The sequence below is a fragment of the Eptatretus burgeri genome, chromosome 17 (genome assembly GCF_056783735.1).
Source record: "Eptatretus burgeri isolate ZD-2024b chromosome 17, Ebu_testis_v1, whole genome shotgun sequence".
Lineage (NCBI taxonomy): Eukaryota > Metazoa > Chordata > Myxini > Myxiniformes > Myxinidae > Eptatretus > Eptatretus burgeri.
The window spans coordinates 35068005-35092694 of NC_140977.1; the positions used below are offsets into that span (position 1 = coordinate 35068005).

Sequence of the window (24690 nt, forward strand, 5' to 3'; positions counted from 1 at the left end):
TGTCACTCTATGAGTGATTTTTCATGAATGAGTTTGCTCGATCAGTGGGTCCTGATTCAAGCAAAACAGGAGGGGCAAATAAATGGCTGTCACCCTGGAAGATGCCACATCATATCTTCACTCCTGATATTTCAATTTTTCCTTCTGAGAATTTTTCTTTCAGTTTCATTATTTGGGAGATGATCTTGTATACTTGTATACATTTTATCATCCAAGAATGTGGATATCATCCATGAATATCACCATCAGAAGCTTTTTTTTAATAGTCTATCCATGCTGTGGATAGTTTGGTTCTTCTCATTTTACAGTTTTTGAGTATGGTCTTGTTTAGTAGTACTAAGAGATCATGATCAACCTCTGCGGAGGTGGGCTATTGTTTCGTAGCATCCTCTCTTACATCCCTTCTCTTTTGCCTTGAGGCCTCCTTGTTGTCTGAAGGGGTGGTACCTCATTTCTGTGATGATTCCCATTGGAAGTTTATATGTTGTTAGCCTATATTTGTGAGGCAATTGGGTTTCTTCAGATTTTAGGATGAGGAATGTGTTACCTTCTGTGAGTCACTCATCCATTACCTTTTCCTCTTGAATAAGTTTTTTGAATTCTCGAGAATAGTGATTGTGGAGAGCAAATTGCTTTAGCCAGGATGTTGGAATTCCATCCGGTCCTTGGCTTATCAATTTTGGCACTTTTTCCAAGTTTTTTTTTTTTCTTCTTCTTCTTTATCAATTATCACTGGCGGCATTTTGCTTCGATATTTTTTTCTTTTCCAAGTGTTGGATTCATTCTGCCTCCTTATTGTGTTTTTTGGGGGACTTCATAAGTTATTTTCCAGAAATCTTCTTGTTTATCTTTCTCAGGGGGATTTGATACATCTTGCTTTTGTTTCCCTTGTTCGCGGAAGAATATTTTTGGGTTGTTTTCAAACATCTAGTTTTGCTTTCTCTCTTTGTTTACTTTGTCATCATTTTTTTTTCATCTTCCTTGCTATCATTTCTATTTTGAGTTTGTTTTCAGCAACAATTTATTTTCTCTCAGTCTTTGTCCTTGATTTTGCATATATTTTGTGTTTTTCAGATTCTCCTTGGGCTTTGATTTCCTCTAAATTGCTGCATTTGTCCCATTTCCCTTTCTCAATTGTTCTCTCTGTGTCTTTAGTTTCCATTTTCATGGCAGTGCTCAGTCTCTGTCTGTCGGGTCTGGTTGACTGGTTTGTTTTTCTTATGGCGTTGTTTGCCTGTTACTCTTTCTTGAATGAGCAGTGCCGCTACAAAACACACAGTATTGATTTCCTTCAACGGGGATGTTTTCAGTACCGTTCTTCGAAGTGCTCGGTTGGTTCTCTTTGCTAGTATTTTTCTCCATTTGTTGTGTTGTATTCTATAGAGTTGTGCTCTTTCCCTGAGTGGTAGCAATCTCATCTCCTCTGTTTTTGTCCTCTACTCTGCTTAGTTGTTCTCTCTTGTCTTCCTCCTCATTATCCTCCACTGTTATTGCTCTTAAATCCCTTTTGTCTGTGTATGTGTTATCTGGTTTGGATGAGTTGGTTGGACTTGTTCTCTCTCCATAGGTAGGTCCACTCTGAACACTTTGTCTCCCTGGTCCAAGCTTCGTCTGTATTGCATCGCCTCTCCCCATGCCACTGCAGTCGACCTCTCTCTCTCTCTCTCTCTCTCTCTCTCTCTCTCTCTCTCTCTCTCTCTCTCTCTCTCTCTCTCTCTCTCTCTCTCTCTCTCTCTCTCTCTCTCTCTCTCTCTCTCTCTCTCTCTCTCTCTCTCTCTCTCTCTCTCTCTCTCTCTCTCTCTCTCTCTCTTTCTTTCTTTCTTTCTTTCTTTCTTTCTTTCTTTCTTTCTTTCTCTTGTTAATTGCTTTCTGGAATTAGCTGACGAAGTCTGCAGAGGCATTATGTTTTCAGGTTGTTCATCCATCGATCCATCCATACGTACATACATACCTATGTATGCCCATGCAAATTTTCACTGTTTTCTCTGTAACTGCTAATCCAATTGACACAAAGTTTTAACCATAAGTGTGACGACTCATGTAGAAAGTTGTAGTGATAATTATGATGTCGCAGATCACGTGGTGTGGAATGTTGGACAAAAAGGAAAAATGGTGGACCTCTACCACTCCATGAAAACCACTCCATGAAAAAAAAATGAAACTTGGCACACGTCAAGTCCTTCCCATGGGAAATATGTGTGATGTTTTTTATTTGATGAAGTCATAGGTGGCTTATTTATGATGTCATAATTGCATACGTCAAACACTTCGTTATTACCATTGTCAAGTCAGGCCAAATTATATCTGTGACTTGCTACAGGTACCATGTAAACCTGTACTTACCTATTTATTGGTCGGGTTGTCGGTGACTAAACCACCTCCGCCACCAGGTTTCTTGGTGAAGAGGGATATGGACATGATATGGACACCCAGCAGGCTGAAAAACAAAACCTTTAAAGAGTGGCGGAGCTCCTTGTGAGCCAATGTCCATCCATATCCAGAGCCCAACTGGGTCTGCAGATGTCCTCCTGCAGTTGGATTACCTTTTTTTAGGAGGTTGGATTTGCATTATGGCCACCGTAAAACCCTTCACTCCATAAAACACAAGAAGATCGCAAAGAAAATTGAAAACCCACTCCGTGGGAGTACCTCCTGGGCAGCTGCCCTCCGCAGGGCAGCTCAGCAGAAGACGGGATTGGGGTAAAGCCTTCGGGACCCCCACTCTTTCATGATAGGTGGAAAACCACAGGGGTAAACTTCCTGCATAAGATTGCGGTAGTGTGTGCCCAGGTAGTGCTGAAGTGTCGTGCACCAGATGGTGGTCTGGGTTAACCTTAACCACCAGATGGTGGTCTGGGTTGGGGTAACCTGAGGCGGTCCCTTCAGATGGGTGCCTGGAATGTCCTATCCCTAAGAGAAGATAATCACCTGTCTTTCTTATCATCTGAGCTCAAGCGTTTGAACATCAGTATTGCAGCACTCTCTGAGGTTCGAAGACCAGATAGTAGCGAGATCATCGTGGGTGCTTATACCTACTATTGGTCTGGTTGCTCTTATGGTTACCACGCTCATGGAGTTGCCGTAGCTGTGTCCAATAAGCTGACTCCAATGATAATTGAAGTCACACCAGTCAACAAGCATATTATGAGAGGAAGGATTTATCACTTCTTTGGAGGAGATTGTGGCATCAAATCTCCCTTGTCTCGGTATATGCTCTGACTGAGGCAAGGGACCTCACCGTGAAGGACGTATTCTACGCTATGCTCGAGTCTGTGGTTGATCAGTGCCCCAGGCGAGATACTCTTCGATTCTTGGGGGATTGAAATGCATCGACTGGAACTGATAGGGACTGTGATCAGTCCCAGTCAATGCATTGGGTTGTGAGACAGATGTTGGTCTACACACGTCTGGAACTGTGAACCAGAATAGTACAAAGTTCCTTCACTTGGCATGAAGTCATGAACTTAGAGTGGCTGGTTCATGGTTTCAGCACCCACAGGCTCATCGCTGGACTTGGTATTCCAACGCTGGTGGTGTGGCAAAGTAGATTGACTATGTGCGCGTTGATGGTTGCTGGAGGATGATTTAGAACTGCAGGGTTCACTGGAGTGCTCAGATCCTCAATACCGACCACAGGCTTGTGGTAGCAATTGTGAAGTTGCAGCTCAAATCTGGGAGAATGATGTTGTGTTGGGAGTTGCAGTCTGGGAGTTGCAGCTAAAATTTGGGCACTTTTGGCACTAAATCTGGAAGTTGCAGCTAAATTCCAGCCGAGGCTGAATCCTGGCAAGCTCAAATAAGAGAGGGTAACTGACGAGTTTGCTAACAGGCTGAGTGGGGATTTGGGGAGTCTGGGTACTTTGAGGAATGCTAAAGAGTTGTGGAGTGCCTTCAAGACCACCATCCTTGATGTTGCCGGTGGATGTCTTGGAACTCACCGTCGGGTGAAGAAGAATTTGGTCTCTCAAGGGATACTGGATACCATTGACCATTGACCAGAGTCACAGGGCCAGGCTTAATGGCAGAGCTTAGTTGTTCAGGGAGTTGAGGCGTAAAACTGTATGTGTGCTGAGGGTGGACAAGGAGGCCTATGAGTGAGTGAGGAATCTGTGAGGGGGTAGAGCATCACTTGTGGTCAAGTGATTCTCGTCTTGCTTACAGGGGAATTCGTGCATTTTATTCCTCCAAGCCCATCCCTAGGTGTACTGCAGTTCAAGCAGAGGGTGGTGGGCTCTTGACAGAGGAGTCCGAAGTGACGGCCCGCTGGGCAGGTTATTTTGAGCGGCTGTAACAGGCTGATCCACCAGCTGTCGAGTTGGATGTCAGGCGTGTTACTATGCCTATTGCTGACCCTCCAATCAACTGTGATCCATATTTGTTGTGGAAACACAGCCTGTGGCAAACCGGTTGAAATTTGGTCAAGCTCCTGGAATCTGTTGCATCCATGCTGAACTTATCAAGGCCAGTGGAAATGCTGTACTCATGTCATTGCATGCAGTTCTGTACTCTTCCTGGAACACAGGCATCATCCCAACTGACTGAAGGAGGGGCCTTGTTGTCCCTCCCTGGAAAGGGAAGGGTGATCGCCAGGACTGCAACAACTACTGAGGGGTGATGCTGCTCTCTGTGCTGGGCAAGGTCTTTGCTCGGATAATTTTTGATAGGGTTCACCACCATTTGCTTGAGCACCAGCAACCAGAGCAGTCAGGCTTTATCCAAAGAGGTCAACAATTGACCGTATCCTTCCCATTTGGGTCCTCACGGAACGCAGATTAGAGTTTCAGCAGGGGCCGCTTGCAGCTTATGTTGATCTCTGCAAAGTGTTCAATTCAGTGAATCAGGATGCCCTCTGGAGGAATCCTAGTCTTCGTGGGGTGCCACCAAAGCTGATCAATCTGATGTCTGAACTATACTCTGGTATTGAGAGTGCTGTGAGATGTGGTGATACCATCTCCGACTTATTTTCAGTTGTTATTGGAGTTCATTAGGGGTGTGTACTGAACCCACACTTTTCAGCACTTGTATAGACTGGATTCTGGGGAGGATGTCGAAGAGATCAAGCTGAGGTGCATCGTTTGTGTTTGTCATGATCTCTGACCTTGATTTTACAGATGATGCAATCATCTTTGTGGAGACTCTGGATATCATTTTGGGGACTCTTGCGGTGCTGAGTGAGGAGTCGTAGCAGCTTGGATTATAGGTTTTCTGGGTCAAAACTAAGATCCAGGCTTCCAATGACATCTTGGATGCTGATATCTTGTCTGTACCTGTTTGTGGTGAGGATGTTGAGGTCACAGAGAGATTCACTTACCTTGACAGTGATATTCCTGTCTCTGCTGGCTGTGAGCCAGAGGTCAGTAGATGTCTGGGTCGGGCCTGGGGAGACATGGATTCACTGGTCATGTGGTATGGTGCTGCCAGTACCTGTGCAGGAGGACAAAAGTCCAAGTCTTCAGGCCCTTGGTGCTTCCAGTGTTGCTCTCCGGATGTGAGACTTGGTCTCTGACCAAGGATCTGAGATGGAGACTTAATTCCTTTGGTACCAGGTGTCTTCGGAGAATCCTTGGCTATCGCTGGTCGGACTTTGTGTTCAATGAGCGGTTGCTGAGAAAGACTCAAATGAGATTTGTTACCTCCATAGTCCATGAGCGTTAACTGTGGCTGAATGGACATGTGGCTCATTTCCATGATGCTGATCCTGCTCACAAGATTCTCTCAGCGAGGGAGTTTTATGAGTGGAGGAGGCCAATGGGCTGACCACGTACCTCATGGTTGCAGCAGACTGATCGGCATCTCAAGGAGATGTGGATGGGCCAGGCGTCTTCCTGGGAGATGGCCAGATTGAGGCCCCTGCCAATGGAAAGTGGATGCAGCGACCCGCTGCTCCAGCGCATCCTCACATACCCGACCTGACCTGAAACACTTTATCTGACCAGTATGAAAAGTTTTGAGGGTCATCTGGGGCTAAATTTGATTGGGGGAAAAAATTGATGATACCGTTGGTCAGGTGGTTCAGCAGCCATATTCTTTTTAACATAAAAACCTTCAAAAATCTTCTTCACCAAAATGACTGAACAGAACATGGCAAAACTTTACAGGTATGATCACCTATCCATGAGGAACGAAAAGTTCTGCACCTTTGATGTCATAGGTCACATGGTTTGACAACTATGATTTTTTTGAAAAATAAGCCTTTAAAAACCTTCTTCCTCAGAACGGCTTGACGGATTGAGGGGAAAATTCACCCACATGTTCCTCAAGCCTTGAGGACAGCAGGGAGTTTACAAATAATTATTATTGTCACATGGTCTGGCAGCCATATTGGATTGAACGAAAGTCTTAAAACAATTCTTTCTCTTGAATTGCTTCATCGATCAACGTGAAATTTCACAATTCTGAACGAGTAGTCATGTAGTATATCTGTTTTAAATTTCAACCTAATCAGATACATGGTCTGGCAGCCAGAATTATTTAATATTTTGAATCTGCATTCAGGGATTTAACTCAAACTTGTACAAATATGTGTGTTGTATCATGATGTAGTAATGTGGGCACAGGCATATCTGCCAATGTCACGATATTGAAGAGTGCCATTGTCATTTAATTCAACTAATAAAGTGTTAAGGAACAGTGGATATTGAATATTAAAGCCCAGCATCACCCTACTCTTCCTAGCATGTGCTGTTTTTCCTTCCAATTTTTTCTTACAACCACCTTACCCACATTCTTTATTACCCTCCATTAACCCTTCATGGCCCAACCCTCTTACTTGCAGTGTTTCCTACCTTTCTCTCTCTCCCCTTTTCCTGTTTCTTCATTCCCTTGTTTATTGTGTCCAACTGTTACGCAGCTGCTCCACTGTAATTTTCATACCCTCTGTAACCTTGCGTTTCCATGAGCCTCAATCTTGTTAAAAAATAATAATAATAATAATAATAATAATAATAATAATAAATCTCGTAACATGCATGGGAGAGTGCATACTTTCACCAGGCTGAACAGTTTACATTTTGTATCCCACTGATAGACCTGATCTGTATCCGGATGTTAACCAAAATCTCATGGCCTTGTTCTTGTCACCTACCCAACTCATCCACCAAGTTTTCTCAAACCTCATCCACCACTTTTTTCAATTTCATGCAAAATATCATTTTTGTGCCGATCTATCAATGGTGAAGAATCACTTATAAAAAAACAATTGAATTCTAGTATCTGGATCTGGATATTCACCAAAATCGAATAAATTCGTCCTTGTCACACACCCAACCTGTCCACCAAGTTTCATCCAAACCCATCATTAACTTTTTGAGATATCCTGCTCATTAATGGACAAACAGGGGTGAAAACATAACCTCCGTCCACCTTCGGTGGCAGAGGTAATAAAATGTGAACACGAGCAGGTATTTCCTTCATCAAATACAAGAAACTTTCATAGACGTGAAATGATTGGGGGTAGAGGGAGAGCGGTCGTTTAAGTTTGCAAAAAAATCATTGTTCACACGGAGTTTCCTGTAATATATTCTGTTTTCGATTACTGTTACAGATTTAGTGTTTCTGAATCAAACTTACTTGGTGTCTTGTCATTTGTATCCATCTCACCTTTCCTTCCTTTCCCAACAAAAAAAAAACCAAGACTGAGCATTTAACACGATGCAGCACCTCACCGGAATATATAGATTGCATGAGGTATTGGAGTACATCTGCATGCAAACACATACTCCTACACTCACTGATGCACAAACCAATTACAATAGCCTATCCTGTCCCTTAAAAGAATGGCTTAGAATAATAACAATTGTATTATCCAAGGGAGAGTCAAAAAGCTTTTCCTCTGAAAAACAGGTTTTGGAGCCACAAACGTGACTTGTGTTACAATAGAATCAATGAACTCGCCCACTGCTAGGGAAGAATGTATACCACAAGCTGGAAACTAATTTGAAAAGTAAAAGCTGCACCATGTTTGACTTCATGATCATAGGGAAAGGGGATGTGGATGGGAGGACTACATGCCAATAGGTGACGTCGATTAGTGCCTTCCTTTTCCTTTTCTATGAAAGCGCATTTCAGTTGGAAATCTTGATCTCACATATTTGTTGCACAAATATCTTTAGAAAGAAAAAAGGAAACCATCATGGCAGTTCAAATTAAATTACTATTTCTCTCAACTTCCAGATTTGCCATCGATTTTATTGTTACAGACATCTGATCAGGCAGTTGCCCTGTCTGAATCCCGATGATCCACTTCAAAGCGGTTGCGATGGCCGACTGATATGTCGTTCCAAGCTGGATCACGGGCCTGTCTGCCATGATACCTAGTTCAAATGCAACCACCAAGCCGGTCAATGTGTCAAGCTGACCGTTGCCATGTATCCGTTTCACTAATGTCGACCGAATGAATCGCCGGGCACCAGCACGGTCTCATCCTGCATGCTTATCACCGGAACCCAATCTGCCCTTTAACGGACTATGGAATTAAACTAGTGATCAGAGCTGTGCAAATGCTCCCGGATTTCTGGCTGCCAGGAGATATTTCTGGAGATGGTGATACTGAGCATATAAATAGAAGATAGCTGTTGGATTTGAGAGCTGGACGTGTGTAGAGGAAAGGCGGCTGTGTTTATCTTTCTGGATATAAGGAGGTTTGAGTCCTGAACTGATTGAAGGAGGCAACGTTATCAAACTCTATTGGAGGATGACATTGAGATCATGATTGATGGGGGCAATTGATTTGGCCATGAAATAAAAAAATCACGGCTTCCAGAGGGGCAGGGGGCTCCTTTAAGAGATAAATGACGATTGAAGAGTTCTTCAGCTTGATTGATTTCGGGGGTTGCATGCTTTTACATGGGCTTCAATAGTTTGTTTAGAAGAAGCAGACTTTCATTCTTGGATGCAAAGGTTGCATTGGTGAACTGCAACAGAGCACCGATGGTTAAACCATTTGATGGAGGAGAAGGGTTGGGGGGGGGAGGATAAACGGTAATATGCAAAGATAGATATCAATGATAATATCATCATATTAATATACATGCAATAAAGAGTTCATACATTATATCAGTTAAGGTCTTTGTGAAGTATAACATTAAACCGGCTGAAATATACAGTAGACTGCACAATTAGTTGATGCCTTTCTTCCACATGGAATTATGTTTAAATGGTGCAGCGAGTTGAGAAATCACCCTCAGATTTGGTGAGCCATCTTGAGATTTCTCGCATGCATCCAATCACTATCACTTAAGCAAACATTAATTGTGTTGAACAGCGAATTTTCGAGAATAGCTGAATTACTAGATGTGGAATTACAGAAGGAATTGGATGTCAGTGCTGAAAGTGCAGAAATAATCATTTATTCTCACTTGAAATCCAATAAAGTGAGTGCAAGGTTGGTTCCCGAACGACTTCACATTTGATCAAAAGGCATCTGGATCCATCTTGTCCACCCCCTGCGTCCTCCCTTACAGCTCATTCTTTGACACATCCCTTGTTTATCCGTCTCCATCTAATTTTCCCCTTGGCCCTGCTGTTGGTTTCCCCCTTCTCATTCTGCTGCTCCTCTTGTGCTGTTGCATCCTGATTATTTCTCTGTTCCAGCTCTCCGACGAAACCTGATTTTGTATGAAAAGGAAAAAAATAGTAAGTTACATGGCCATTGCAACAAAGCTCACGTAACATCACCAGAGGGAGAGAGATTGGGTTTTATTTTAGAAATGTGGCATGTGTTGAGACCTGGGTCCATCATAGCACACCATAGTAGAAGCGGTTGAGCATGGGGTGGAGTGGAGAGGTTCTTTGTTCCCACCACCAAAATAATGCTGAGGTTCAGCCACCATTCAGAAAGCCGATTGCAAGTCTTTGGAGTTTTAATCGTTTAATTTGGACAAAATTTATTGAACACCGGAAAACTGTCAAAGTACAGTACTGCAGTGACTTGTTATTCCATTAAGTGTGGTGGTTTGTTGTTCAATTACATTTTGCAATACACAAATGGGACAGGTTGTTTGTGTCGTGGGGTGGGTGGGCGGGGGATACCTTGAGAAATCATTGAAGTGACAACTATTTCTCTGTACCTTTTTCATTTTCTTGAATAAAAAGTCCACGACTACCATGAACCAGCCTCATGGTAGCAGTTCATCAAATTATTTTATCCATCAACTTATGAACCACATGATTTATAAAAAAGATTAACTGTTACAAAAATTAGGTACATAGCTCTTTTGTTATCATTGTCGTTTTGACTTATGTACACCATAAAGAAGGATAGTGTACCAAAGCAGATACCTGGGCAAGGAAATACACTGGGTGGTTCACCATTGCCTTCCCATTGGGCTTGTGATTTTAAGCCTGCGATGATCAGATTAAAATGAAGGAACTCGGGTAGTTGAACCAATGTAGAACCCCTGTACCTATGTGCGAGCGAGTACAAATAGTCGAATTACATCTTTGGTACTCTGCCTGACGGCAAGTTCAGGGCTTCCACATTAGATATATATATATATATATATATATATATATATATATATATATATATATATATATATATATATATATATATATATATATATATATATATATATATATATATATATATATCGGATTACACTGGAAGCCTGGTGTTGGCGCAGTGGTTAGGGCAGCAGCTTGGGATCCAAAAGGTCCTGAGTTCAAGCCCCGTTGGGCCACTGAATTAATACACCAGGGGGTCGACTCAGCCTGTCATCCTTCCGAGGTCGGCGAAATGAGTACCAGTGTACTGGGCCGGTGTATACCCGGTTAAAATAGGTGTACCATATCCCTGTGTCGTAAGAGGTTGCGTCAGGAAGGGCATCCGGTGTAAAACATGTGCCAAATCACTATGCGGATCATACGGATGATCCGCTGTGGCGACCCCGAAAGGGAGCAGCCGAAAGAAGAAGATATAGGATTACACTGGGTGGGTTTCCTTTGCCTTCCCAGCAGTAATCAACCTAGGAATTTGTTCTAGGATCTGGCAGTAATTCACTTCCTGCTCATGATCTTTAACGTGTACTAACCAATGCTAGTCACCGAGACAGCCGGTTAAACATACATCCAAGGGACATCTACACTTTGTGCTGTAACACTCTGCCAGTGAAGCACCAATCCAACAGTTATAGTCGGGTGGGAATCGAACCCAGACTAAACAGCTCAAAGATGTGTATGCTACCTCTGCACCAGTCTAATATAATCTACTTTTTTTTTATCTAAAAGTTGATTTGCTTTCGAAAATCTTCTGGGAGTCAGTTAAAAGGAAAGACATTTCCCTGGAGAACCTCATGAACTCATTTATTGTGTCTCAGCCTTTGAGGAATTGAATTTTAAAAAATGAAGGAATCGCAAAACAACCACATCCTCTTCAAGCCTGCAACAACAAAAATAATAAAAATAAAAGCAGCTTGTGAAGGTATAAACATGATGATAAGTTAACTTTGGCTGAGGTGTTTTAATTCTCACTCCCAACTCAATTTACACCTCACTCTGAGTCTCACAAAGGAGAAATGTATTGTTCGTTTCCAATACAAACTCCTTCACTGCTACGGGACAAGGAAACATGCACCGCACCTGTGATTGTCGAAGGGGTCCTTGTATATACTACACCAACAGGATGTCATCACGGTCAACAGACCACGGTCATCAACCACCCCCGCAAAGGAAAATCAATTGCTGGAAACCCTCCACCGATCCCCATGGAAATCTGTACGACAAATCAAATCATGACAAATGTGAGACAAGAATCCCAAAATCAAGCGCCCATTGCATTTTTAAGCGAATTAATTGGAAAAGTTACATTCCAAAATTAATCCACACTCTAAATAAATGAAGAAGATCCTGACCGGGGTGCTGAATTTTGTGAGTGGTACCTGGGAAAATGCGAAGAAGATGCAGCATTTCCATCCAAAATTGTTTGGAGCGATGAGGCCAGCTTCAAGTTAAATGGCTCAATTAACCGACACAATTGCACCTACTGGGCTCCTGAAAATCCACATGTTACTATGGAATACCATTTAAACTTACCAGGGGTTACTGTGTGGTGTGGGATATCAGCATTGGGCATCCTAGGGCCATTCTTTTTTGACCAAACTGTCACTGGGGATGTTTACTTAAACTTGCTGCAGGAGATATTTGGTGACGAAGAGATTTACTTTCAGCAAGATGGAGCACCTCCCCACTACCACCGTGATGTAAGGGCCTATCTCGAAGCAACTTTTCCAAACAGATGGATTGGGCGAAGAGGTAGTGTTGAATTCCCTGCGCGTTCCCCAGACCTCACTCCAATGGACTTCTTTTTATGGGGATATCTCAAAGATAAGGTTTACGGCTCAAAACCAGCAACAGTCGATGAGCTGAAAGAGGAAATTGAAAGACAATGTCTTGCAGTTCCAAATGAAATGATTCGTAACGCTGTTGAATCCATTGGTCCATGTTATCGGCTGTGTTTGGAACGTGATGGTCGTCAGTTTAAAAATTTGTAAACATGCATTTATCCATTTGTACATTTAACCATTAATCTTGTTTCTAAGTCAATAAACAACACATTTGTTATAATTTAAAGAGTGAGTACATTTTTTGGGGACACCCTGTATATATATATATATATATATATATATATATATATATATATATATATATATATATATATATATATATATATATATATATATATATATATATATATATATATATATATATATATATATATATACTCATACTGTGGGGAGAACAAGTATTTGATACACTGCCGATTGTGCAGGTTTTCCCACTTACAAAGCTCGTAGAGGTCTGTAATTTTTATCATCTGTACACTTCAACTGTGAAAGACAGAATCAAAAACAAAAATCCTGAAAATCACATTGTATGATTTTTAAATAATTAATTTTAATTTTATTCCATGAAATAATTATTTGATACATCAGAACAACAGAACTTAATATTTGGTGCAGAAACCTTTGTTTGCAATTATAGAGATCAGACGTTTCCTGTAGTTCTTAACCAGGTTTGCACAGACTGCAACAGGGATTTTGGCACACTCCTCCACACAGATCTTCTTCAGCTCCTTCAGGTTTCTGGGCTGTCGCTGGGCAACACAGACTTTCAGCTCCCTCCAAAGATTTTCTATTGGGTTCAGGTCTGGAGACTGGCTATGCCACTCCAGGACCTTGAGATGCTTCTTACAGAGCCACTCCTTAGTTGCCCTGGCTGTGTGTTTTGGGTCGGTGTCATGCTGGAAGACCCAGCCACGCCCCATCTTCAATGCTCTTGTTGAGGGAAGGAGGTTGTTGGCCAAGATCTCGCGATACATGGCCCCATCCATCCTCCCCTCAATACGGTGCAGTCGTCCTGTCCCCTTTGCAGAAAAGCGTCCCCAAAGAATGATGTTTCCACCTCCATGCTTCACGGTTGGGATGGTGTTCTTGGGGTTGTACTCATCCTTCTTCTTCCTCCAAACACGGCGAGTGGAGTTTAAACCAAAAAGCACTATTTTGGTCTCATCAGACCACATGACCTTCTCCCATTCCTCCTCTGGATCATCCAGATGGTCATTGGCAAACTTCAGACGGGCCTGGACATGCGATGGCTTGAGCAGAGGGACCTTGCGTGCGCTGCAGGATTTTAAACCCTGACGGCGTAGTGTGTTACTTATGGTTTTCTTTGATACTGTGGTCCCAGCTCTCTTCAGGTCATTGACCAGGTCCTGCCGTGTAGTTCTGGGCTGATCCCTCACCTTTCTCATGATCATTGAGGCCCCACGAGGTAAGATCTTGCATGGAGCCCCAGACCGAGGGAGATTGACTGTTATCTTTAACTTCTTCCATTTTCTAATAATTGCGCCAACAGTTGTTGCCTTCCCACCAAGCTGCTTGCCTATTGTCCTGTAGCCCATCCCAGCCTTGTGCAAGTCTACAATTTTGTCCCTGATGTCCTTAGACAGCTCTCTGGTCTTGCCCATTGTGGAGAGGTTGGAGTCTGGTTGATTGAGTGTGGACAGCTGTCTTTTATGTAGATAACGAGTTCAAACAGGTGCAGTTAATACAGGTAATGAGTGGAGAATGGGAGGGCTTCTTAAAGACAAAACTAACAGGTCTGTGAGAGCCGGAATTCTTATTGGTTGGTAGGTGATCAAATACTTATTTCATGCAATAAAATGCAAATTAATTATTTAAAAATCATACAATGTGATTTTCAGGATTTTTGTTTTAGATTCCGTCTTTCACAGTTGAAGTGTTAGTCCGGGAGCCAACCGATCAAAATTAAAAAAAAATTGCCCGGTCTGCTATAAAAAATTTTGTGTTGATTTTCATAAAGAGACACCCTTTGAGTATATGAAAACCAATGTTGGCAATGGTGAAACTCTTGCGCAACAACACAGTCAACACTTTTGCGAGCCCCCTCTGATAACAAAATGTTGGCAAAAGCGAAGATGTAGGATGGGGGTAGGGGTAATTCATATTGTCCTAAAATCATAACCACTAAACCTATATACACAAATGACCCCTCATATTAAAGAGGAGTTCATTTCCTATATCACAATTGGTGTAGATTTAACCTACCTTCAATTGACAAGGTTATATGTCAAACAACAAAAGATTTATGTAACTCAGAAATGCTTGACTATCAATGGGGTCAGGAACAAGAACATACTTTTACATGCCATGGTTTTAAGGAAGATAAAATTAGAAATGGATTAACACAATATTGTGACATGAAACATCCTCTTCAGAGGAAGAGTCACTCTCTGAAACAACTCCACCACATGAACCTCTCTGACCAAGGCATATGCATGTCACTCAGCAAGGCACAGCAGCCTTTTTGCATGAACATCGTTTCAGACATTTGGATAATTTGCACATGCAAGACACCGTTTTGTCTCTGTTTGGCTTGGCTGGCTTAGACATGAGAATTGGGACCAGTTTTCCATTGATAAGGGTTCTGCCAAATGTTGTGGCTGGGGGAAGTGCTCGGTCACTGAGATGTGCACGTCTATACAGAAGCAATTGATACAATGCTCTTAAAACAAGGAAGTAAAACGCATCTTCTGTTGCTGGCAGTGACCTAAGGTCTAATTTTGAAGAGACAAACATATGCTGCCTGAGGGTATCCAAACAGCTGAACCCTTTTTGGCCATGCAGAGCAGTCCAGTATACTCTGGCCTCATCAATGACACATTCTGTTGCTGCCATTTCACTATCTCTTCCAAAATCAACAAGGTGGGGAAGGTTTCCTATCAGTCCCAGAGAAACCTGTGCCGCTCTTCTTTTCACAGGAACACAGGCATCATCCCAACTGACTGGAAGAGGGGCCTTGTTGTCCCTCTCTGGAAAGGGAAGGGTGATCGCCAAGACTGCAAAAACTACCGAGGGGTGACGCTGCTCTCAGTGCCGGGCAAGGTCTTTGCTCGGATAATTCTTGATAGGGTTTGCCACCATCTGCTTGAGCACCAGCGTCCAGAGCAGTCAGGCTTTACACCAAAGAGGTCAATGATTGACCGTATCCTTGCACTTCGTGTCCTCACCGAACACAGACGAGAGTTTCGGCAGGGGCTGCTTGCAGCCTATGTTGATCTCTGTAAAGCGTTCGATTCAGTGAATCGGGATGTCCTCTGGAGGATTCTTGGTCTTCGTGGGGTGCCACCGAAACTGATCGATCTGATGTCTGAACTCTACTCTGGTACTGAGAGTGCTGTGAAGTGTGGTGGTACCATCTCTGACTTATTTCCAGTTGTTACTGGAGTTCGTCAGGGATGTGTACTTGCCCCCACACTTTTCAGCACTTGTATGGACTGGATTCTAGGGAGGATGTCGGAGAGATCAAGTTGCGGTGCATCGTTTGGCAATGTCAAGATCTCAGACCTTGATTTTGCAGATGATGCAGTCATCTTTGCGGAGACTTTAGACATCCTCTTGGGGGCCCTCGAGGTGCTGAATGAGGAGTCGGAGCCGTTGGGATTACGGATTTCTTGGGTCAAAACTAAGATCCAGGCTTTCGGTGACATCTTGGATGCTGCTGTCCTGTCTGTGTCTGTTTGTGGTGAGGATGTTGAGGTCGTGGAGAGATTCACTTACCTTGGCAGTGATATTCATGTCTCCGCAGGTTGTGAGCCGGAGGTCAATAGATGTCTGGGTCGGGCCTGGGGAGTCATGGATTCACTGGATCATGGGGTGTGGTGCTGCCGGTACCTGTGCGGGAGGACGAAAGTCTGAGTCTTCAGGTCCTTGGTACTTCCAGTCTTGCTCTATGGGTGCGAGACTTGGACTTTGACCAAGGATCTGAGACGGAGACTTAATTCCTTTGGTACCAGGTCTCTTCGGAGAATCCTTGGCTATCGCTGTTCGGATTTTGTGTCCAACGAGCGGTTGCTGAGAGAGACTCGGATGAGATTTGTTACCTGCATAGTCCGTGAGCATCAGCTGCGGCTGTATGGACATGTGGCTCGTTTTCCTGACGCTGATCCTGCTCACCAGATTCTCTCAGCGAGGGAGTCTCATGAGTGGGAGGCCAGTGGGCCGACCACGTGCCTCATGGTTGCAGCAGGTTGACCATCATCTCAAGGAGATGGGGATGGGCCTGGCATCTGCCTGGGGGATGGCCAGACGGAGGCCCCTGGAGTACCGGCAGAAAGTGGACGCAGCGACGCGCTGTTCTGGCACATGCTCCCATACCTGACCTGACCTCTTCTTTTCCCCTTCTGAATGGGTAGCTCACTGTGTCACATCCACACAACACATATGTGCACAGAAGTGTAGCTGCGACATCAAGAGGATTTTCTGGTACTTCTTGCTCAACACTTCTACCAGCTCATGAATAGGTAGGTATTGATTCTGCCGTTGTATCCAGAGTTCTTGCAATGTGTTCAAGCAGCAGAAGTGATATATACACAGCATAATTATGTCTGTATCTGTTGCATGCACAACAGCTCGATGGTGATCAAGATATTCCACACAATACGCAAGATGAGCAATAATCCTTGTGTCTGCCTCTTCATGTTCTTCACAAGGTAAGTCCAGAACTGAACTTGATGCTGATGTGATGGAAAGAGTGTGACCTTTGTTTTCCATCATACTACCAAGAATGATGGTCACTCCATCCGGAATAGCTTCAGGACTCTCACAAAGGGAAGTGCCAATGAAGTTCTGAAGATTTCCTTTATTTCTTGGATTCTTCATGAATAAATTCCAGTCCGAATTTCTAGACTCTTGGATGGTGAGAATTGTCTTGCCTGGTCTGTCTGGTTTCTCCTCTGCTGCTCATCACCCTTCAAAGTATGGCTATCATCAAAATCATACTGATCACCAATGATGTTGACACAGTTGCACATTTCAGGTTTCAACTGCAGGATACACCTGCTTGCGAAGATACAGCTGGGGAAGTTCACCAAATGTTTTCGCACCCATTTTTTGGTATTTATTTACAAATGCCATTGTGTCTACCAGATAAACTGTGTATAGGTCACTCTGTGGTAATGATGGCAGCTGTAAAACAACATCCTGCTCAGCTTCAGCAATTAGCACTGCCACGAAATCAGACTCGTTGCCTTTGCGCATTACAACCCCTGTGCTAAGCGTGGATCAACCTCAAACAGGGATGATGGATAGTCTGTCCACTCATGGGAAAATGCAATCTGTCTTGTGACTGGGTCGGCATCTCGATAGAAACACAGCACACGTGTAGTTGCAGTCTCATCTTGATAGATCCTGATTAAACTCTGTTGCCTTGATGGGTTTGATTTCTTCTGTGAGGAGAAAGTTACCAGCTTCAGTGGTTCAATCTTAATAGAGACCACCTCTTCTGCTTTCATAATGGCTTCCATGCCCTTAGCTTGAGCATGGACCAAGTCTTTTGAAGCAGCCTTCTCACTAGTTGCTCTATTGAGCAGAACCACTTGGTTGTTACACTGGAATGGGTTTATCATCTGCTGGCATATCACTTTCTTGATCTCCTCAACATGCATATGTTCTTCTGTTGCCTGCTTCTGTGTTTCTCCATGATGAGTAGATTCCTGTTGGCCTAGATTAGCCATAGACTTTATGTTCTCTGATACAGCTGTGAGAAATGGTGCTGTTTTCACATATTTATCTCGAGCAGCTGGTGCCTGAGATATGCGTTTGAACAGAGATGTCTTCCCTTCATTGTTGTATGTCTGCTCCAGGGCCATGTCACTCCAAACACCATTGAATTTTCCTTTGGAAGAGTGAACTGTGAAGTACCCAACCTGGATCCAGCAAACCTTAACCGAACTGTGTTCAATAGAGTAAGAGGATTTTGGGGGTAGGGGTAACTTTGGTTGACAAAAATGTTAATTTTCTCTTTAAAAATTGATAGAACTCAATCAAATTTGCTGTTTTAATTAGCCATGGATACCATGTTCATATCACATTAAGAGAAATTAGTATTCTAATGCAGCATCTGCCTATGATAAGAAAAGTTCTCAAGGCCATCTTCAAAAAACGTTATTTTTAAGGCATTTTTCACAAAATTATGTACTTTTACGAGGTTTACTTTCACAAAGGCAATTTTTTTTGTCATTTTACAATGCACTGATTGAATTCTTACATTTAGTTCACATTTATTTTTCATGAATGTGATTTTTTAATTTTTTTAGAAATTTTATTGACAATTGCTGTTTTATCAAATTTTTCAAATCTTCCTCAAACAAAAACGGCCGCCAAAATTTTTCGCAAGAGCTTATGAATTGCCAACATTGGTTTTCATGAACTGCAAACATATATCTAAACATCCTGGGGGTGTAAAATTTTATAGCAAAGGCTGTAAGGTCCAACCCTAAAACAGCCTCGTACACAGGTTGGCTCCCGGACTATGTACCTTTGATAAAAATTACAGACCTCTACGTGCTTTGTAAGTGGGAAAACCTGCAAAATCGGCAGTGTATCAAATACTTGTTCTCCCCACTGTATATACACTATACACATGCAATATATACACTCTCTTGTGTATGTATATGTAAATCAATGGTGAAGCTTACTCTCTCTTCTCCTCCTCCTCCTCTGTAGTCACCAACTTTTCTAAAATCGCCATTCAGCTTTTAATTCTTAATCAATATGTAAACATTTCTCCAAAGAAATTTCACTTTGACCTTAAGCGGTTTTTTGTGTGGATCGGTGATTAAAGAAAAACAATCTCAATTTAATCCATTTTAAATTGAGGCTGTAACACAACAAAATGTGAAAAAGTCAAGGGGTGTGAAAACTTTCTGAAGGCACTGTCGGTATTATATTTCCTTCCAATAGGACATGTTTCTCAAGCTTGTATTGTAACTACCTATGCAACCCTGTTCCCTCATCTTACCAGCCCTTAGCTGTGGAGGATTACCAGGCCATTCCTGAGTCGGTGGGTTATCGTGTACGCTGTAAACACAAGGAGTTCCCCACCAGTCTGCCTTTGGATGCAACTACAGATGACAGAGGGGAGCGAGAGGCCTCCCTTGAGGGCCTTCGCCCATATTCGACATATGTTATCCAGGTGCAGGCCTTCAATGCAAATGGACCAGGTCCTTGGACTGAGGTCGTTGAAGCAACGACCAGCGAGGCAGGTGAGGAAATAAATGTACCGACCCGTTTATTGCTTTGAAAGGTGCAATATAGCTATTTAACGCAAAATATGGCTCCACAAGTAATGCTGCTCAAATGAAATTTTGTTTTTCATTCACAGCTCCTTCCGCCGGACCCATGGATGTGTACGCAAATGCAACGAGCCCCTCGGCTATCCTAGTGGGCTGGGGCATGGTTCCAAAGCAGGATCACAATGGCCAGATCCTCGGGTTTAAGGTCATTCTTGCTCTTTCTTCTTTACGCAATCTGTCTTCATCTTCCTGCTTTCCTTCCTTTTTGATCTCATTGGATTTATTACCTCTGCCCACTGAAGGTGGATGCAGGTTATGTTTTCAACCTTGTCTGTCTGTTTGTTACTTGCGAAAATCGAAGATTTTTCAAATGTATTGGTCAGTGGATTTTGTTATTCTGCCTGTTTGTTTGTCAATCGCCTACAGGTCACAATTGTAAACCGATCGTCATTAAACTTTACCAAGGTATAGAGAGAGGTTGTATCAACTGAGAAGTATCAACTTCTATATATTTAGTATCAACTGAGAAGCCTCTTGATTTTGACGTCGGATTTCTAAAATTGTGGTTATTCATCCGATTGACTTGAAAGTTGAACAGCAATTGCATAGTTACCATAGTACATCACTGAATTGGGAAAGCAACTATTTTTGAGGTCAAATGGTCAAGTCAAGGTCAAACTTCTAAAATCATCAATTTCAATCTGAAAAATAATCAGTTTTCATCCGATTGACCCGAGCTTTGTTTAAGATTGTCAATTTTAATCTTGATGAAATAGATAATTTCATGTATCCATGGAAACCTTTGAAGAGGGGGGGGGTGGATTCTGCAAGTATCGTGCTCGGCATGACGTCTCTCTCTTGTTTGTCTGTCAATCGTCTGCAAGTCACAATTTGAAACCGATCTTCACAAAACTTCACCACATGGTAGAGTTCATCAGAAGAAAGGCCTCTTGGTTTTGAGGTCAAAAGGTCAACAAATTTGTGGATTGGGTGCTTCTCAATAGTGTAGCAGCATAGCAAACCTGTTGTGCATTTTGTGATACAAGCACCAAATTTGGCACAAATGTACATTAATATGTTGTGAACATTTTCAGATATTGGGCCACTTGAAATTCTCTCTTTATGTCCGCCAGATTGGATTTCAAAATGGCCGCCACTTAAAATCAACATTTGCTATTATCTCTGGACGTAATGCAGCTATTGACTTGATTCTGGTATCTAAATGTATGTTTTTGGGGGCAAGGAATCCAATGGTACCATTTTCAACTTAATATTATCTATCACAGTCTGTTATATAATTTTATTTGGAAATTATCTCGGCAAATATTGGATTCAACACAATACTTTGAAAAGAATGTCTTAGTTCTGTAAATGTCTTAGGCATAATACTGACATGCTACATGGTCTAGTATTTGAGCCTCGGTGTACTGGTACTGAGGCTAGGTATATACCGGTACTGAAGATACGTGTACATAAACAGTGTCATGTTAACAAGTTCAGCATTTCCACAAGTACATGTATGTTGTTGACTCATCGTCATGTGCAGTCCCCTTCACACACACAGAGGGCTGTGCACTGAAGGGCAGCCTTTTTGCACTAGCAGCGCCTCACACACCCTTTCTTGCACTTGCAAGAAACCAGCTCAATGCAGCTGTGAGCTGCCTCAGTTAGCCTGGCCCATTAAGGTGTGTAATGTCCTTCTCCAGTCCTTGACCAACCCCAGTTGGTTGGTGGAGGGAGTTCTGGTGCTGGCAGCAGTATCTGACCCCACACATGTCCACCTTGATACATTGCCTTCTTGACATGTTCCTCCAGAGCTGCCTTCGTTGGAGGGATGAGCTGCACATTGTTCTTCCTTGCGAAGAGTTTCCTCCTGGCCTTGTCAATATCTGTGCATTTGCTGGTTCGATCATACAACAGGATCACGAACCTCTCGATGATGCGCATTGCATCGTCTGGTATGTCACGAGGTGCAGAGGACAGCAGCAGCAGCGCCTCAGTGAGTTCTGGCAGTACCGTCCAGACTGCCCATGCAGTCTTCTTGCCATGTCTATGAAAACCAGACACAATGTCGCATCCAGTTAGAGCGTGGAACATTGGCAGTGCACGAGCCTTCTCTCGTCCCAATCCAGCTGCTATTTCGTGTGCTGCTCGGTATCAGAAACTCTGGCCTGTTCCGAATGCCAGCCACAGTTTGTCTTCTGGTTGCAACTCCTGTGCCAGGGACACTGCCAGCACCACAACATCGGTGTCTACAGTTCGGATGAGTATTGCATGGTGTCCATGCTGGACTGCGTGAGATGCATGCAGTAACATCCGAGTGTCAGCTTCTTCATGGTTACATGGGGCGAGTGAGGTCAGATCTGGCAGTAGTGGCTCGCTGAGCACTGCCTCTCCATCAGTAATGACGAGTTGCTTGTCTTCCTGGTCAAACCATTCCATGAGAGCTGCTGAGAGGAACCTGAACAGCTCGGTCTTGTTGCTGTCCACTCGTAGGAAGTTCTGCCAGTTTCCTGGTATGGCTGCGGCAGCCACCACATGTCTCCGCACACCTTGTCCCCGCTTTACACGTGTACTACCTTTCAGTGAATCAGCAAGGTAAGCATCCCAGACCAGATCCAGGCGTGACACTGTTTGCTGCTTTGTGGACATATATGGGATGAAGATCTGTTGTGCATACTCTTCAAAGGTCTTTGATGCAGCCGGCTTCAGCATCTGGACGATGGCTGCTCCATCAAGCACAATACAGGTCATGACAGGAGTCTCTGTCTTTGCGTTGGAGACTTCTTTCAAGCATGTGAGGAGATCACTCTTGGTACCGGTGCAGAGGCTTCCACCATCAGACAATGCAGGAGGACATGCCTGATTCTCGTGACAAAAGAACTCCTCAAGGTTTCCATCCCTCGTCTGGCAACCAATGTACAGGCGTGCGAAGAGTTCACGGTCATTCTTGATGGAGGCGAGCTGTTGCTGACCTATGCTCTGGCTTCTTGGAGTGGAAGTGCTGAACACCTTCAGCTTGTTACGAGGAATGGGTGCGTCCACTGCCTTTGTTCTGTCCAACAGACACTCTCTGGTGAAAGCCTCGAACTGCTCTTGGCCAATCCTCTTGGCATTCATCACGGTCTCCACAGCAGCATGATCTGCGATCTCCTTTGTGTCCAGTTTGACTACATCCTGACTCTCCTCCTCGAATGGGTTGCCCATCGCCTCTATGAAACCGACGAGAGAGCGAACATCTTTCAAAAATGAGGCCTGTACACTTGGCGTCTGATCATGATGACATGTGTCTGCTGTTTGCCGTCTCCAGTGTTGGTTCCCATCCTGGAATTCTTCGATCACCCTGGCAACTTCTGGTCCCGCAACCATCCAGCGACGTCGGGCACTAAGGTTGTCAGTGAGCCCAACTGCTCCACCGTCTCCTTTGATGCAGGCATTATTCTGCTCATGTGCCTGGTCAATCGGGATTGAAGAGAACACCCTCTGTGTTTTCTGAACGGTGAAGTGGCTTTCCCTGAATTTCCTGGCTACATCTGGGTGTTTGATGGTGAGTTTGGCCATGTCCTTCAGGTGCACTGGTATCCACCTAGCATAGTGGGTGTGATCCAGTGCATGGAACCAGGGGACCAGCTCTGTCAGAGCATCGAGGTACATCATTAACGATCCCTGCCTGAGAGAACGCACATACACTAGAACCAACAGTTCTAGTTCCAGCACGGTTGCCCAATAGTGAAACTGGGGGATGTCTTCTCCTCTCTGGCAACATCAGTCTTCAAACTCCGGAAGGTCCTCTGCATCCCTGGTTTCTCCCAGACAGTAGTGGTTGTAGGCACGGTGTTGCACGATGTACAGTGCTGCTGCAGTCACTTGATGTGAATTTATATTTTAGACTGCCAGTATATATGAGCTTGTCTGAGTTGTTACTCGTGATTTAGTATAGTTTTTTTTATTATTATTTACAGAACTTAGACATTCTTTTCAAAGTATTGTGTTGAATCCAATATTTGCCGAGATAATTTCTAAATAAAATTATATAACAGAATGTGATAGATAATATTAAGTTGAAAATGGTACCATTGGATTCCTTGCCCCAAAAAACATACATTTAGATACCAGAATCAAGTCAATAGCTGCATTACGTCCAGAGATAATAGCAAATGTAGATTTCAAGTGGCGGCCATTTTGAAATCCAATATGGCGGACATAAAGAGAGAATTTCAAGTGGCCCAATATCTGAAAATGTTCGCAACATATTAATGTACATTTGTGCCAAATTTGGTGCTTGTATCACAAAATGCACAATTCTTTTGAATATTTGGGCTAAGCCGCCCCACTAGAACACTGATGGCTGTTTTAAATATATTGTTTGTTTGGTTCTGAGGCCTTGATAAATTTATACTAGATTTTTGCATCTGTTGCTGAAAGGGGAAGTGTGTTTTTTGTGTGCTTGTTTGTTTGTTCGTTTGTTTTATATATCCACTGCAACCGCTTGATTGTAATAACAGGAAATGATAGGAAATCATCACCTCTGTCTCAACCACGGACAATTCTCGTACGTCCTCTATTTGTATCCAGGAAGAGAACAATTATGGTTTTAACCATTTTGAGATGGCCACACCTTTCATTTAAATGCTGGAAATTATTTTCAAAAGACTATTTCACTTTCAGATTTTGCGCAAGCAATGACAGGTCAAAAGTGCCTGACTATCATAAGCGAGTCACTGAAAATGCACACACAGCGTATGTGCAAAAAGCCTCGTTAACATTCAAACGTCATTTTGAAAGTCACGTACTGCAGCAAAGACTTCAGCAGTCGATTTGATACAAGGTGAAAATATGTCATTCCATCCATCCATTGGAACCATACTCTGTGCAGAGCGGCGGTGCTGCCAACACAGTTTCCTTGGTTATTGGGCACAATCCTGGACGGGTCGCCACTCCGACGCAGAATACTCGAATGACTCGATCATCCCCAGCAAGCTGGTACTCATTTTGCCGACTTCGGAAGGATGGCAGGCTGAGTCAGCCCCCTGGTGAAGTAATTCAGTGGGCAATGAGGCTTGAACTCAGGACCCTTGGATCCCAAGCCACCACCCTAA

General features: G+C 43.3%; 1 protein-coding gene and 1 long non-coding RNA gene across 4 annotated transcripts in view; one reads left to right on the top strand and one right to left on the bottom strand.

Annotated features, from left to right (window-relative positions):
- Window positions 1–24690, top strand: part of LOC147009723 (protein sidekick-2-like) — a 956293-nt gene that overhangs the window by 790070 nt on the left and 141533 nt on the right. Inside the window, exons 25-26 of the mRNA XM_085861602.1 lie at window positions 19321–19561; window positions 19681–19796. Coding sequence (XP_085717728.1) covers window positions 19321–19561; window positions 19681–19796 — 357 coding nt within the window. The remainder of the gene's footprint in view (window positions 1–19320; window positions 19562–19680; window positions 19797–24690) is intronic.
- Window positions 10597–24690, bottom strand: part of LOC147009725 (uncharacterized) — a 138459-nt gene continuing 124365 nt past the window's right edge. For all 3 annotated transcript variants that reach the window (XR_015052791.1, XR_015052789.1, XR_015052790.1), the window contains 2 exons: window positions 11578–11710; window positions 10597–11377 (listed from right to left, as the gene is read on the bottom strand). This is a non-coding gene — a long non-coding RNA (uncharacterized LOC147009725). The remainder of the gene's footprint in view (window positions 11378–11577; window positions 11711–24690) is intronic.